The following is a 17,825-nucleotide window of genomic DNA, read 5'->3' as shown; positions in this document are numbered from 1 at the left end:
TGGGATTTTTCGATACGAAAAATTTATTTTTCATATATTATATTTTTTTAAATTTTTTTATGGCCATGCAAAATTTTTTTTTTTTTTGATATATTTTTAAAAAATGTTTTATTTAAACTATGGCTATGCTAAATTTATTTTTGATATATTTTATTAATTTTTTTATTTAATCTATGGATATGCTAAATATATTTTTTGTTTTGTTTGATATATTTTTTTAATTTTTTGTTTAGTCTATGGCTATGCTTGGTCACAATACAGGAATGAAAGCGGTTGTGCTTGAAAAAATAAATTGCTTCGCACACTGCCATCATCATCATCAACATCATTTGGCATTACAGTCTAGGGTAGACCACTGCCTCCTTTACATTTTGCCTCCATTTATCTCTGCATTCCGCTGCCGTTCTACATTGTGAGACTCCCATCTTTCGTATATCATTTCCTATGTCTTGTAGCCATCTTCGCCGCGATCGGACTCACTTTTTCGCCCCTTCTGATTTCGCTTCAAAAACATTTTTTGGCCGTTCGCTGCTCGCTGCTCATTCTTAGGACGTGTCCATACCAATGTATTCTTTGCGACTTTATAAAGGGCCTTACATTTTGTTGATTAAAACACTGAATTCGTAGACATACCGTATGCGTTATGTGACGTCATCTAACCTTATGGTGACGAATATATACTTTCAAATTCCATCAGTAAATTCAGGATTTTCGGTTTTGAACTGATAGATCCGATTCTGACAGAGTGTATTTCTGCCATGAAGAAGCTCTTCAACGGAAACAGAAAATTTGATATCTGCTATGGTCGAGTGCCATTGGAGAGGATGAAATTGCCTTGAAATATTCAATGCGTTCATTTATTCAGCATTTCTCCACAACTTCTTCTTTTCCAACTGAGCGGCTAAAGGCTATCATCATTCCGGTAGCCAAAAAGCCTAATGCCACTAGCCTTAGTGCCTTTAAGCATTTTACCAGCCTATTCAAAGGTGTAAAAGTCGCTGATGGCAAGGCAAGGCAAATTTCATCATTTGTTCAGGCATATAATTTATTGTCCCCACTGCAAGCTAGGTTTAGACCTAAGCATAGCTGCTCTGCGTCTATGATAAAAATATTTGATCATATAAGGCTGCAATTTGACAACAGTGACCTAACTCTGCTTTACCTTCGGGATTTCTTTAAGGGATTCGATTCGGTAAATCACGATTTTTATTGCAAAAAGCTTTTTCACTTTTCTGGATGTTCTGCTTATTCTGCCAAACTTGTGATTCTGGAGGCAAATGATCAGCTTCCTTTCAGGAAGAACTCAACCTTCACCATCTCGTGTTGTTGGCTCTGATGCGCCGTAATATTCGGTCCTTGGTGCTCGGTGCGATTTGCTTAGTCTTTCGTGAATGATATCTCCTCTCTGTGTCAGTATGTCAATGTCCATGCTTATGCTGATGATATTCAATTGTATTTATCCAGTAGAATTGGTCTTATTGAGGTTTTGTGTTTTGAAATCGCTACTCTGTCTGCATTTCACAAAGAGCCCACAATAATTGTCTAACCCCAAATGCGGCCAAGTCATATGTGTTAATATTCAATTCAGGTGTAAAGTCTGTATTGTTCTACGGAATGAAACATGGCTGGCCTCTAGCATCGATACACAGAGGCTACATCAGTCCAAACAGCTGTTTGCAGTCCTTTCAGCTTAATGACAGGAGAATCTGCGACTGACGATCGGACATGACAGGTAGCATCTCCAACTGCAGCTTCTCTCAGCCTGCCGAGCTCGCTTGTGGGTTGTAGTAACCCATTTGCTAACCGTGGCTGTGAAATGTATACTTTCAAAATTTGGTGAATGGCTCAAAATTGACTTTAGCCCAATGCTCTAGTAAACTCTTTTTCCCCCAAAATTAAATGTAGAATCCGAATCTGCTAAAAACGATTGATCAACAAAATCGCTCCAAACAAATTGACCCACCTTAATGTTCATAAATGCCTCCACTCATACCAAACTATACTTATTTTTGTATGCTTTGAATTTGTATTGCCTTCTTGGCTTCTTGTTCGATTAGTTAACTCTTCATTTTAGTTGACATTGCATGGCTTTTATGACCTGAAACACTCGAAATGTATAAGACGAAAGCCTTTTAAGGTTCCTTTGTTTTTACTACAAATAACCAAATAGTTATTGCCAAAATGTGGGGCACCAGTTTGGGTCTCGTACAGCTGAATGTGTGCGAAAGAGTTTGCCATTTATATTGGCGAAAACGAAACCAATGGCTATAAAATTGAAACTGTAACGCAAAATATTAAAGGTTTTTAATCGAATAAAGTTTTCCAACGAAAATGCGTTTCGCTCTAAAAGAGCAGCGGCTTCAAACTCACTGTTTCCGGTTGATGCTTAGTACCCGCTGCTAAAATTGGTAGAAAAAATACAAGGAATTTCATTGTGTTTTAGCCCACTTCAAAATTTAGGAATTTCGCGTTGTATTTTATATAAATTTTATTTAAACTGTAAGAAACTTTGCGCGTTTAATTTTTTATTTTTCGTAGAAAAATAATAATAAAAATAGTTTATATTCGCATTTTACTCTGTCGAAAGCTTCCATAAAATTAATAAAAACCAAATGCAAGTCTGAGTTAAATTCCGCACTCTGCTGGATGGTAATTCGTAGCGAAGATCCCGAAATAAGATCTTACCCAGATAAAACTTACTTATCACCTTTCGCTTCTTACCTGGACGTGTGTCTTCAAAATGTATTTTAACTATTTAAATAAATAAATATTTTTATGAAAATTGCTTATTCACTACACTTTTATGTATCGAGGTGCAATTTTACAACGAAAAACAAATATTAGAAAATATAAGAAAAAAAAATTAAAAAATATTGTAATAATTAAAAAAAAATTACTTTCTTAACCCTTTATATAAAACTATTTTCAATTATTTTTCCTTGTTCACTCCTCTCGGGAGCATAGGGCCTCAACAAGACTTTTCCATCGCTCACGGTTCTGAGCTGTTGTTTTTGCACCGTCCCATGAGATGTCGGCATCTGCTAGTTCGCGCAACATCGACCTTCCCCAAGTGTATTTTGGTCAACCGCGACCTGTGTTCCCTGACGGGTCCAGTCCAGGGCCATTCTCGTGATGCTATCTGGTGGTTTACTCAACGTGGGATGGCTAGGTCATCCCCACTTTCTGCATTTGATTTGCCTCATTCGCAGAGCCATTCGTTGACGAAAGATTGTAGCCTCTGTGTGATGGGGTTCGAGACCAGCCATGTTTCGCTTCTCTACAACAATACGGACTTCACGCATGAGCCGAATATTCGTAGTTTAATGCGCCTGGAGAATTCCGAACTCCCCCATACTGTATGCATTCGCCCGAATGCCACACTTGCTTTGTTTAGCCTGCAGTTGACATCTTCATCTGCTCCGCCATCTGCCGTGACAAATTCCACGATGCATCCGTCAACCAATATCTGCCTTGGGTTATTGTGGTTAACTCTCATCGCCTTAGTCTTGATGATGTTAACCTCCAGTCCGACAGTGCGTGCCAGCGCGACTAGTTTGTCCACCTTCGCTTGCATGTCAGAGAGTTTGTGAGAGAGGAGGTAGAAGTCATCAGCGAAGTCCAGGTCCTCTAGACGGCTGATGGCTTTTTTGTGCAGGATCAGTTGGGTTATGACCGCTCATCAAGGACGATGGTGAAGAGAAGGGGCGACAGGGTACAACCTTACTTTACGCCTTCGTTGGTAGTGAATGGATCGCCTTTGTGAAGCACTGCCAGTTCGAAGTTCTTGTAGAGAGGTTTGATGAGGCAGATTATCTTGGCGAGAACTCCCTTTCTACTCAGTACCAGCCATATTGCGTATCATATGGTAGTGTCGAAAGCCTTCCTAAAGTCTACGAACAGCATCTAAAGCGGGGAGCGCCAATCAACTGATTGTTCTACTAATAATGTGAAGTGCGTTGACTTGGTGAACGCAGCTTCGGAGTGGGCGAAAACCAGCTGCTCTCTTAAGCAGCGTGAGCCTGCTTTGTACTATTGCGGCTTTGAGCCTGCTTTGTATGATTCCGGCTACAATTTTGTAGATGCTATTAAGTAAGGTTATTCCTCTGCCTGTTGCCGCAGTCACGCATGTCGTCTTTCTTGGGCAGCTTCACGGTGATGCCTTTTGTCCAGGACGGAGACAGCCTTTCATTGCTCCAGACGGTGGTGATGTGTGGATGAAGAAAAAGATTTAAAATTATTTATATTTTATATTTAGAGTAAAAACATTTTTAAATTAGAGCAGTCAAAAATGTCTTTTATTTGGTAGGCAATTTGGGACATTTTATTTACTTTCTAAATAATTAAGAATATGCGGCAACCCTATAAGAACATTAACCTATGTCTGACTCTTCCTATATTTATCTTTCCTATTACTAATATAGGTATATTTATAACATTTTCACAGCTAGTATAATATTTAATTCAAAGAAAACTTCTTTGAAATCATAAAAAAAAAAATTCCATATACTTTTTTACTTACCCCTGTATACCATTCTTTTTCTTTGCAGTGCCAAGTAAACCATTGAATTTAACTGTCTTGAATGTGACATCGACGAGCATTACCATGTCGTGGTATCCGCCAAAAAATCAAAATGGCGCCATCGCCGGCTATCACGTCTTTCACATACACGAAAATCAGACTGGCGTGGAGATCATGAAGAACTCACGCAACTCCCAAGACACTATTATCATTTTTGAGCTGCCAAATTTAAGTGAGTAGAGAAATTATTTATATTAATTGCGGAATTTTTATTTATCTGCCAGTTAATACCATACCCATGGTATTATATTTTAAATGCTATGAAACTTTATGTAAGAAATGCATGGAGTAATAAATATTAAGGGAGGCACTAAAATAGTTTATGAGTATTGCTTGAAGCTTCTGCTTTTTACTTCGCGAATTGGCAAAACAGAATTTTGAACTCTGAACATAAACTTTACGCCTTTTATTATATTACATATACAGGGCTTTCCAGTAACAAGTGTTATTTTGAATAGCCCGCTATTTTGGTAGAAACTACGCCATTAATAAAAATGGAACGATACGCACCTAAGCAACGCATTGAAGCTATTAAAATTCACTACAAAAATGGTGAAAATTTGGCAGAGACGGTTCGTTAAACTCAAACATTTTTGAGACCTGTCGGACCGCAATACAAAAATCGGTGAAAAATTCGAGCTGTTGGGACGAGTTAGTGATGTGAAGAATAAAACCCGTGCACGTCGCTCAAGAACAGCTGAAAATCGAAAATATTGCTGTTGTAGCCGAAAATGTTGAAGAAAACCCAGATTTGTGCATTGCTCGTCGTTCTTTGGAATTAGGCATTTCACAAACGTAATTACACCGTATTTTACATAAAGATTAAAGTCCAGTTAACACAGAACTCAAGTCGGCCGATCATCAACAACGTCGTGTCTTTGCCGATTGGGTCGTTGAAATGCATGAAAATGATCCGGAATTCCATCGAAAAATCATCTTGAGTGATGAGGCTCATTTCCACCTCGATGGCTTCGTCAACAAGCCAAATTGTCGGATCTGGGGCTCAGAAAATCCAAGAGTTATTGTTGAAAAGCCTCTCTATCCTCAACGTGTGACTGCTTGGTGCGGTTTATGGTCCGGCGGAGTCATTGGACCTTAGGTTAGGTACGGTTGGTATGGTTGCCCAGGGAATGGGCACACTTGGACGAAGAAAGATTCGTGATACCATTATAAAGGGGGTGAGGTGAGAGAGAAAGACCGATGGGATGCAGGGAGAGGGCGGGGAGAGGTGGTGCTGGGATGGTTAAAAGCGTGCGGATTACGAACGATGACTATGTTTGCGTCAACCGCTTTATGCTGCTGATGAAATTCATCAGACTTTAATGTCAGCGCCAGCTATATCAGCAGGCGTGGCAAAGAAGTAGGAGCCAAGATGTCCAGATCTTAGCGCCGCCAGAGCAGGGCAGCCAAAGTAAAGGTGTTGAGATGATTCCACCTCATCCTCCATACATCCAGCGCAAAAAGGACTCGAGGTGATTCCAAGTCTCACAACATGCATTCCTCGCGCATTGCGTCCTGTAAGAGAACCCACGAGATTAGAGAGCTGATATTTTGGCAGCCTCAGAAGCTCGCCCGAGCGCCTCCGGTCCACACGTGGCCAGAAGGATTTCGCGACCTTACACGTTTGTGTACTTGGCCAGCGCTCGCTGAGTTGGTGCGATGCTCATCTTTCCATGAGCAGACCGCAGGTAGTCAGGGGGATCCCAATTCTCTCCCTTCGCGGGGAAATCACCTCACATGTCTCTTGTCTGGCCAGCTCATCCGCCTCACAGTTTCCCGCAATGTCGCTGGGACCAGGAACCCAGATGAGGCTGATGTCAAAGAATTCGGACGCAGGCGAAAGCGAGGTCAAGCATTCCTAGACCAATTCCGAATGCACCGTCATAGACCCGAGGGTCCTTATGGCCGTTTGGCTGTCGGAGTAAATATTTACTTCCTTGACCGTTAGTACGCATTTGAGCAGCCAATCAGCTGCCTCCTTGATTGCGGCTACCTCTGCCTGGAACACACTGCAATGGTCCGGTAACCTGAATTTGAGTCTGATGGGGAGCTCCTCGCAAAAGACTCCACCGCCAACCTTTCCTTCCAACTTCGATCCATCATTGAACAAGTTCACCAGGCCCTGCCTCCAAGTGTAGCCCTCCGTCCTCTCTTCCCTTGACGGAATATAAGTGGAGAAGGTTCCGGTTGGACTAAACGAGGGTATACACTGATCCGTTGACAGAGGGATGAACTCGAAGTTTCTAAGTATGCTTGAGTGCCCATAAGTGAGGTTGAGCTTATAGCTCCAGCCCCTCAGTCTGATTGCGGTACGCGTAGCGGCAACTCTGCCTTCGATGTCTACAGGTACCACATTTAACATTGCGTTGAGCGCGAGAGTAGGAGTCGTTCGAAGCGCCCCACTGATTCCAATGAGTGCCAACCTCTGAACTCTCTCCAGCTTCTTCACCAATGTCGTCTTCTCTAGTGAGTTCCACCAGACTATGACTCCATATAACAAGATAGGCTTTACAATAGTATAATATAGCCGGACAACACCTCTAGGCGAAAGGCCCCATCTTTTACCAATTGCGCCCTTGCATCGATACAAGGCGATTGTTGCCTTCCTCACTCTTTCCTCAATATTAGCCTTCCATGTAAGCTTGCTAAGGATAATATCTAGGTACTTAACCTTGTCAGAAAGCATCAGAGGAGCGCCCCCTAGTGAGGGAAGGTGAGCTCTGGGTATTTTATGTTTCCTCGTAAATAAGACGAGCTCCGTCTTAAGAGGATTCACCGACAGGCCGCCATCCCTTGCCCATCTAACAACTACGTTAAGGTATCCCTGCATCAGGTTGTACAGAGTATCCACCAATTTTCCTCTAACGATTAATGCGACGTCATCCGCGTAGGCAACCACCCTGCAGCTCCCTTTCACCAGCTCTTCCAGCAAGTCATTTACGACAACGACCCAGAGGAAAGGCGAGAGAACACCACCTTGCGGAGTGCCCCTACTCACCTGCCGGTGAATGGAGATGCCGCCCCATTCTGCCACGATAGTTCTGTCGCTAAGCATTTTATATATAAATCTGATCAGGTCGGTTTCGACCACCAGTTTACCCAGAGATCTGGTGATTGCCTTCGGGAAGACGTTGATGCCCACCGCAAGCTCCTTCAAGCTTCGCAAGAAAGAGACTCCTCAATCTGGACCTTACTTTCTCGAAAATGAAGGGGGAGCAACAGTTACGGTGAATGGATTGCGCTATCGAGAGATGAACAACGACATTTTATGGCCGGAATTGGATGGTATTGATCTGGACAACGTCGCTACGTGCCACACAAGCAGCGAAACTATTGATTTTTATCAACATAACACTTCTTATTGGAAAACCCTTTATTTTAAGTACATCGCTCATTTCGAACGGTGATGCAAAAAGATTAACAGAGCCATGGAGCAGAAATTTTATTATTTAGAAAAACCTTGGTTTTTTTATTTTCTTGGTTCAGAGATCGCACCACATCAGAAAAAAATTGTAATTGTTGCAAAAATAATAAACTCTAATAAGATTTTTGACTCAGATAGGAAGCTACATAAGAAAAACAAGACATGCAAGTTAAGTATGAAAATTCATGTTTGCTAGTGTAATCCGGTGCCTTATAAAAACTTCAAGCCTACTTAGAACAAACATTTACTCCAACTTGTGATATGCGTCTGAATGTCGTACCACAAATTCAAAACAATAATTTTTACCCTACCTCAGATTAGACTTTTGACCAGTACCTTTTTGCTGCAGAAATCCGCTCATTAATACTTTTGTGGGCACAGTGAGGATATTAATTTACAATAGAAAAATATATGGATTTCAAGTTGACACTTCGACCACCTTATTAAAATTAAGATGGACCTGGGTCGGGCAGCGCTGTAGATGTAACTTTGATTGAGTAAAAATTTAGAAATTCAATTACAAAGTCTCCACCGCTACTTGCTTCTGCTACATCCTTCATTTCCAGTTTTTGAACTACTTATTCACAAATTACACTTTCACAATTTACCCACAATAACCCAAAGGCTTTGAAGTGACTAAAGTGGCTGCTCATCAGCATTCGCCACGCAACACCAAAAAGCACTTTTCAATAAACTTTCGCTGGCAATTACTATTATTATTTCACTTCGATTTGCAATAATTTATGCCCGCAGTCCATAACGCAAGTTGGCAATTATTTGATGAATTGTTAATGACGCTAAAAACGCCTTCAATTGCGCAACGAAAAGGTGGAGTAGGAGAAACTTTTACTCGTGACTGCGCCACCTTTCAGCAGCTCCACCTTCTAGCAGCGCAGAGTTCTCAAACAAACTCGAGCCCGAGCCGCACACTTAATATTTAGTATTATTGTCATTGTCGACAGTCACTTAAAGCAAAGCTTTAGTTTTTATTGTTGTACGATTCCTAATGCTCACGAGCAATGTGCAAAGTGTTTAAAATGTTGGTTAGCCAACTTTTAGGCGCGCGCTAAGTAATGCTGCACAGTTAATGAAACAAGTTGAGCAATTATTGTTGGGGAAAAGCAATGAATAGTTTATTTTGGGCCTTTTCTTAATTCTTATTTCTTGTTTTATTTTGTTGGCATTTTAATGGCGTTGATGTGATTATCAGTTCGGCTACGAAGAGACCCAATAAACCAGTTTAGCTCTTACGCCTAATTGAATTTGGGTTGAACTTTATTACTTTCCTGCTGCGAAAAGTTTAAAGGTGGAAGAAAGCAGTTAGGTGAAGTGAAGGTTAAGTAATTTGTAGAATTAATATGTTTGTTTATTAAGGCTATTTTGGTTACTTAAGAGTTCAACTTTTCTTAAGTAATAAAATCCTTATCTCGGGTCACTGGTGCCTTTATTTGTAAGTACAAACAATTTTTTTGGAATGTAGGTATGCAAGAATTTATTAATGCAAGTTTTTAATATAAAAATTAGGCCAAAAATTGCTTAATACTATATGAAAAATATACAGGGTGGCGCAAAATTAATGGTATTAATGCTATATGAAAAATATACAGGGTGGCGCAAAATTAATGTTATTAATGCTATATGAAAAATATACAAGGTGGCGCAAAACTAATGGTATTAATGCTAAATGAAAAATATACAGGGTGGCGCAAAATTAATGGTGTTAATGTTATATGAAAAAGGTGGCGCAAAATTAATCACCCAAATTTTTTTTTTTTGTAATAACTTGCTTACAAAAGGTTACAAGTGTCAATATAAAGACAAACATTTTTTTCGCCAAAAATCATTTCCTGAATTAGAAAAATTTTAGTGAAGTAACAAATAGCCCAGCTGTGCTGGACATTTTTTCGAGGCGCCGATAGGGACGTGGCTCAGCAGAACCTTTTCCCGCCACATTGATTGGCGCCAAGACCGCGCTCGTACCTTGGCGGTAACCGCAGGGCAGGGAGGTGTGCTGCTTTCAGCAACCGTCCTTCTCCGTTCACCTCGAGAGCGAGACAACTTGGGAGCGCCCGTGCCCACCGAGGATTCGGTAGCTTCCGTGGGTGTCACTTCCGCTGACCGAGGTCTTTTGGAAGACACATACGCAGAAGGGTCGGCAGAGCCACATGAAGATCTCTCCCGCATGAGCCTTGCCCGCCGCTTTCTTCTCTCCCTCCTTGCCACGTTCTTCGATTTCCCGGCTTCTTTGGGAGGTCGGGCAGCCGCCGAAGAGACCTCACAACTCAGGCCCTCCGAAACAGGGAAACGTTTCTCAGATTCTGAAGGAGAGGAGATTGCGTAGAGCTGAGAGACTTGGGTAATGGTTGGGGCCTCCAGAATCCATGCCCCTGCCGCCGAAGCGGGTGGATTGCCACTCGTGTGGATTCCACCTGGAGTGATATCCTCTGTGTTTTCCATTACCAAGGATGGTTTTTGTTCGGGACTCCTTCCTAGCCAGTTTGGTTCGGGCAAAAATGGAAGAAATTAAATTTTGCATGCACATCAGGTGCGTATAGATGTAAAATATTTTTTGGGCTACAATTCTGTAATTGTTTTTATTAAAATATAGATTTTTTTAGCAACTTGAAGCAAAAAATAGTTTGCTTACTTAAGTGACTCAGAAAATATTACCGAAGAAAATAAAGCATATGGAGTTTTCTTTGGAAAAAATAGGCTGACTCAGACTTACTCGGTCTTCTCACTACAAAAAAATAAAAGTTGAGGGTCTTCTGCTTCGATTTATGTGAAAAAATTCACCACCTATCACCGGTCACTGAAAAACTTATACATTTTCGGTCAAAGGTCACGACAATTCCAATGCGTCTTTGTAATAAAATATGTTGCATACATCTAGGCTGACATTTTTTTTTAGTGAAGCTGATAATAACAACGGAACGAAAGAAGAGTATAAGGAAGCATTTCTGTTCAGTAAGGTTTGGCAAGTCATTTCGAATCGGTTACTGCCAGAACAAAGCTTCCACATAGTGGAAATTTACTTAAAAACAAAAACAAAAATAAATAAATTAATAGGTTCGCTACGTTCATAAAGCACTGACGACACCATCTGCGTTATTTATTTCAAAACGTGGAAGGGGCTGCCTTTACGGTAAATGGCGAACGCTATCAGGCCATGCTGATTGAATTTTGCCTCAACAAATTAATTGTCTAAATACCGACAACATTTGGTTCCCACAAGACGGCGCAACTTCCCACACTGCGCGCTTAACAATCGATTTACTGCAATCTCTAAGGCCGGCGGGCCAATTAAAAGGTCAAAAAAATCGATTTTTTTTTTCCTGAAATCAATAGCTTAGATATTCAAGAGCATGAGACACAAATTTTCAGAGTTAAATTCCAAGTATTTGCAGAGCTACAGAGCCGAGCAACCGTGCGCTTATTGTTGTAGTTTGAAGCGCGTTTTCTCGGCTTTTCATTTTCACGATTTTACCTAATTTATGTACACGATTGCAAAAAAAATAAACGAGCTATCCATTTCATTCGAAATGCGTTATCTTCAGTATTGTTTTCTCTATGTGAACTAAAAAAAACATCCAAAAACTTTTTTAAGCGACTTTTTTACCCAGTTGAAGATTTTTTGTTTTCCTTGAAAACCCACTTTTTTTTCTACCTTCCCCAAAAATTCGAATTTTACGTGTTTCTCCCAATTTTCTTAGTTCACATCGAAGATAATTACATCAAAATTAATAATCTTTTTTTTTTTTTGTTTTCAGATGAAAATTGCAAGTTGTATCTTGTACAGAAGTTGGATACTTCAGTGGCAAGGCGCTCTGGGAATCTATTGATAACTCGGCTTACAATATATTGTTCGAGATTGTACAAATTTTTGTTTTTTAGTTCAAATATATATTAAACTATCCCCAAAACTTCATTTGGCTAATTGTTTTTTTTTCTCATCCTACAACGCTTCGCGAAAACTACTGAATTTAGGACATCTAATTGGCCCGCCGGCCTTAATCCACCACTGACACCATACGGCCAGATTTATTGGAAAAAGTAGTCAAAAATTAGACTGATCGAATGGACTATGTAACTGGTAGCCGCGGCAGATATATGCCGGATATGATATTAAAAAAAACAAGGCCATGAAATTATCTGGCAGATTCCAATAAAAAAACAAAAATTCGTTCCGCCAATATTTCTGTTTTATATTGTCATTTATCTCCGAGTGTATTTGTACTCTTGCTAAAGATGCAGGCCGGAGTCGGCTTAAAACTGTAGGAACCTCCATATGTAGAACAACATCAAGGAGAAAAACAGATTATAAAGCCTAATTAATTTTTTTTTCTTTTTTTAATCAAAACCGCCAGCAAAAAATTTTGTAAAAATCAACGCAATTCTTTAGCTATTCAAAACTTGCGCTTTTCTTTTGCTCCAAAATTCAATGGGGGCTATAAAACTGCATACTCGACATTTATCTAAAAGTTCAGATTAAGAAGTTCAAACTTTGGATTAAAATTTATTGAATTTTTCAAAATTTTCCATAAATTTGAAAGTTTTTTGATATGACTTTGGTTATGGAATGAAATTTTATTTTTATTTTTATTTTTTTCAAAAAAATAACACAAAAACTCTAACCCTACAGCATTGTAAATAACGAAAACGAGATCATCAAGCACTCAGTCATGCACGCCACTGTATCTTTATTTAGGCTTTCAGTTTGTCGCCCACTTTGTGCCGCTTTAAAATCCAGCATACAAATACATCTGCATGTTTTGGCTTCAACTGCAATAAATGAATAATTCAAGTGTTTCAAAATATTGTTTTTTTTTATTAAAAAATTTCACCCAACAAAGAAGTCATAAAACTGAATGCCATTTTAGATGTAATTTTGATTATAATTGCACTTGGAACCTACCAAACCCAGTTGGTGATTTTTTAATTTTCATTTGAAAGCGCTTCTTTCACTTATCAAAGAGAATTCAATGCTTCAGCCACCTTGAAACTAAAATTGAATGTCATTTCCGTGCTCAAAATTGCCATTGTAAGAGAACAGTAAAAATTACCGTTGTATACGGAGCTGTTATCATGAAAAAGTGTATGGCGCCCTAAATATAAACACTTAACAAGGTTAGGTTTACCCAGGTTGCTTTTCTAAGACAAGACACTCGATGACCTTAAGGCACATTGTGGTACCTGCATTTTTTTTTTGGTGGCTGAGGTAGGGTTCAAAATGCCTTCGCACTTACAGCAACCGTCGTCTACTGCCAAGAACGGCATCCATAAAAGACCAATTCTATTCACCCACGTCTGGGTTCACCATATTTGTAGCCAACTTTCATGCTATAGGCTCGTCTTCTTGCTCATTAGCAGGTATGCAGATATTCGAAACCTTTCTCGTAGTGCCTTAATAATGTCTGTCCATCGTAGGCTGTTAAAGGCATTTTGTACATCAAGCGTAGCCAGGACGGTAATGCGATTCGGGTAGTGCCGTCTGCGTTGAGCGTTGCTTACTACCTCCTCTATTGCGCCAAGGGTTGATTTTCCGCGTCGGAAACCGTATTGCCTTGCTGGCAATCATCCTGCACTCTCAGCAGACTCTGCAAGCCTACGCTGTATGAGATTCTCAAACAATTTCGCGGCGCTGTCCAGCATACAAAGCGGACGTGATACCCGCATTTGCTTTCCATCCTCTAACTAAGCTGCGTAAACCACTTAGATCTTTCTAAGAAGGTAACTCGTCCCTTCAGTGAAACATTTTGCAAATTTCGCAGGTCTTCAGAGCAATAATTGCGAAGACATTTGGCACGACTTCTTTTAAGCGCAGTGTATTCACAGAGGAGGTGTTGTGCCTACTGCATTTCTTCTTCACCTCCACAACTCCTGCAAAAGTCATTGTGAAGCGCACCCATTATACTGGCTAGGGTGCCAATAGCGCAGTGACCCGTTATAACAACTATGATCTCGCTAGTAGTTGGCCTGTGGCATCCAAGCAGACATGTTGCCCTTTTAAAATTCAGTTGTGGTCAGAGCGCTTTGAAGAGACTGCAGTTGGTGGTCAGAGACCAGCTTTTATAGGTTTCTGCGATTACGCTTAAGTAAGTCAGAAAGTTGTACAGTTATTTCGGAGCAATGCTCATGTCCTCTACCGCTCGATAAAGGTCAAGCTCAGAGCCATTTCTTGCGCACTTATTTGCTCTTTTATTTCCCTCCACTCCAGAGTGGCCGGACAGCCAACAAAATGCAGTGTTGTGTTGTTGGTTATACGAGAGCGACCTCCTGTATACTTTAACACATCGTGAAATGATGCGCGTTGAGACGAGTGCCTTGATGGCTGCTTGGCTGTCAATAAAAAAGGTAAGGTTTGCCGGAGGTGAGACCATTAGTCTTATGGTTTTTGCTGCTTTGTCTATGGCGTGAGTCTCAGCTTAGAAGACGCTACACCGGTCTGGGAGTCTACAGGAGCAGCTTAGGGATACATTTTCTGAGTACACTCCCGATTCAGTGCTATTGTCCATCTTTGAGCCATCTGTAAAAATATGGTGACCACTAGCACCTGATATCTGGTCTACCAATCCTTTTTGTCGGGTATTCTTATTTCATAGTCTTGGCTCAGATCTATCTTGGGAACCAGATAGTCTGTTTTCGATACGTCTTGCAAGTGTTCCACAGATCGTCGATCGATCAGTAGAGGTTAGGTTAGAATCTTGTAGTAGTCGGTTTCCGCCATGCAGATCCGTTGTGGCGCGTTACGTAACATGAGAACCTTACTGTTCATTTTCCATGGAACCATTTTAACTCTCTCATAAAGCTTAGGATAGGGTTTATCCCAACACCAAAAAGTTCCGTAAGAGAGTGAAAATGGTATTTACCTAACAACTGGGCGCTACTCCTAGCTAAGGCTGAACAATTACAGAGGAAGTGTTCTACTGCTTCTTTCTCTCTCTCTCTCCCTCTCTCTCTCCCTTAGCTCTACAACTTCTGCAGTATTCATGCGAAAATACCGCTAGCCTAGAAGAGTGCCTACCTAACAGCCAATGACCGCAGGCACAAAACACGACCTTCGAGATGTTCTCTCTGGAAAGGCTCAGCAATTCTTTTAAGCTTTTCTTATCTATTTGCGGCCAAATTAGCCTAGTTGTAACACAAGTATTTTCTTCTCTGCATGGGCTCTTTTTTTATTGACCTCCGGAGAATATAATTTTTTATTGTTAATTTGCAAATTGCCATAGGAATTCCAATATTGCCTCCGTTTTCAATCAGTGAAAGATTAAACCCTTTCTGGTAGCTCATCGGCCTTGCAATTTTCTTCAATAACTCTATGTCCCGGAACTCATACAAGGCTGACCTTGAAGACGGTGCTTATATCATTTAGAGCTGCCAGCAATTTCAATGGAACTCAGCAATTTATTTAATGCATTTATTTGACAAAACTTACTTTTCACTCTTTACTAACAAAAAGCCTCTTTATTGCAATGCACGCCACCAATGCACCAGCCAATGTCAAGTCGCCTACAACTCGAGCGCCGACAGGCGAGTATTTGCATAGTGCACCAGCAGCAAAATGGCGCCCTTCAACGTCAGCCGTTAGTCTTTTAATTTATTTCGAAGTGAAAGAAAAATAAAATTAATTTGCGACTGACAAATTTGCATACAAACTTACATAGCACACACTCACACTCACACAGGCAGACACACTTGGCTGCTTGTCAAAACATATTTGCATAAGTGATGTAGGGACATATTACAATATACTGTTACGCACACACACATGTACGAGTACGTCTATCACTCTCTCTCCGCTTGATGCTCTTACAAGCACTGCTGGTAATTAAAAAAAGATCAAAAAAAAAAGAGCGCAAAAAAAGGAGAAAAACGCTTTTGAAGAAAAGTCACTTTGTATGCATTGTTCCTCAGTGAGTGAGGGAGGGAGGTAGTGAAGGAGGGAGGGAGTGAAGGAGGGAGGTAGTGAAGGAGGGTGGGAGGGAAGGAGGGAGGGAGTGAGGGAGGGAATAAGTGAGTGAGTGACTGTGTGTACGACTGTGTGAGCGAGTGAGTGAATGAGTGAGCGAGCGAGCCAGTGGGTTTGTGTGGAGGCAGCAAGACGCGTGTGTGTGTGTGTGTACATGTAACCGACTTGCTGCCGAAAAATATGCAATTTTCAAGAAGTGAAGAAGAGCCGGGCATATGAGTATATGAAAAAAAAAATACTAACGTAATTTGCGACAAAGCAAAGATGCAGTAAAGTTCAAAAAGAAAACAAAAGGCTGGCAGTGGAGGGGTTAGGTAAGCAGGAGAGGAGCGCTGTGAAGGTGGTGATGTGCAAGCATTGTGAAAAGGAAGCCGCTCTTATAGTTTTTTTTTTACAGTTTGATATAGTGGGAGTGTGTGTGTGCATGTGTGCGTGCATATTGGCACCAGCATGGCAGCCAAACGCTGACGCGGGCGCATTTTGTTTAATTAATTACTAACGGCATGCTTTTACAGTCATCAAGACAGCGCATACTTGTGCAATACGCACACACACACACACACATTATGCACATCGCGCAACTCAACGCGCAAACAAACGCATGCAACAACACTCTTGCGTTGCAATGCAATTTTATAATATTACTGTTTTTAAATTTAATAAAAATGTGCGTGTGTGTGAGTGTGTGTGTGCGCGCGCCTTTTTTTCTGTTTTTTTTTTTAGTTATTCCAAGCGTTGCCTGCTTTTCAGCGCTGTCAAAATTAATTACGCTATGCACTGACTCACACACACACGCGCGCGCGCATGCAAATATGCGAATATACATAATTTTAATTGAAATTGAAACTATCTTTCGTGCATAGCGCTCGTTTGCGCATTCCACACAGATTTTTAATTATTTTATGTTACCTTTTTAAAATTAAAATTCTTTTATATCAACTCGAATTGCGCGCCATGAGTAATGCTTGCCTTTATATGGACACGTATGTGTGTGTGTGTGTGAATATGCACCTTTTTTTTTGTTTTTTTTTTTATATTTTTTTCAAGCAAACATTTGGTTGCGCCTTGTAACTTCACGCGCACCTCCTCCCCCATTTTTTGTAGGAGACAAACGAAACGCGCATTTTTTAATTACATTAACTTGCAGACATTGGTTAGTTCTCAAATTGTGCAATAACATGTTTCGCATGCACACAAACATACATGGTTTTTTTTTTATTTTTATTGCATTGCAAACTTTGCCTGAGTTGAGTTATCTGCACGCCACTGACAACTGCGCCTGTACTGCCATAATTAACAGGACAGCACAGTATTGATATGTGCGCATGCAACATTCAACATCCTTGCATGCCTGCGTGTGTATGCATAGACTGTTTGTTAAATATAAATTATGCTACATCCAACTTGCCACCTTTCGCACTTCGCACTTGAATTTTACTGCCATTTCCCATTCATTAAAAAGCTGTCAGCCCGCATTGGCTGTCGGTTGGCGGCACATTATTGAGCAATAAATGTACTGCAACATACTTTAACAACACAAGCCCTGCCACATTTGCGCGCTTTCAAACTACTATGGACACTCGTACGCTCAGCAACTGGAAATCTGCAATATAAATGATTAAAAAATTGCTCATACGCCATGACACACAGCGCCACTGCTGTAGGCAAATGCGCTCATGTAGTTCAATTTGCCTGTCAGGCTGCCCACCTTTCCCACTCTCTCTCTCTCTCTCTCTCTGCTCACTTGCGCGACATCCGTTGACCCAGCATTTCATATGTGTGGCTACTTAACATAAACACCTATTAAGCGAGTGACATTTTTCAACATTAAATTAATTGCAACTGGTTATTAT

At 40.6% G+C, this 17,825-nt stretch overlaps 1 protein-coding gene across 5 annotated transcripts in view; it reads left to right on the top strand.

Annotated features, from left to right (window-relative positions):
• Positions 1 to 17,825, top strand: part of LOC128855909 (tyrosine-protein phosphatase 99A) — a 178,036-nt gene that overhangs the window by 86,319 nt on the left and 73,892 nt on the right. For all 5 annotated transcript variants that reach the window (XM_054091147.1, XM_054091146.1, XM_054091144.1 and 2 more), the window contains exon 3: positions 4,548 to 4,751. In XM_054091147.1, coding sequence (XP_053947122.1) covers positions 4,548 to 4,751 — 204 coding nt within the window. The remainder of the gene's footprint in view (positions 1 to 4,547; positions 4,752 to 17,825) is intronic.

Source organism: Anastrepha ludens, chromosome 2, assembly GCF_028408465.1.
Source record: "Anastrepha ludens isolate Willacy chromosome 2, idAnaLude1.1, whole genome shotgun sequence".
Classification (NCBI taxonomy): domain Eukaryota; kingdom Metazoa; phylum Arthropoda; class Insecta; order Diptera; family Tephritidae; genus Anastrepha; species Anastrepha ludens.
Note: the sequence above shows the minus strand (reverse complement) of the source record. Positions and strands in the feature narration are given on the sequence as shown.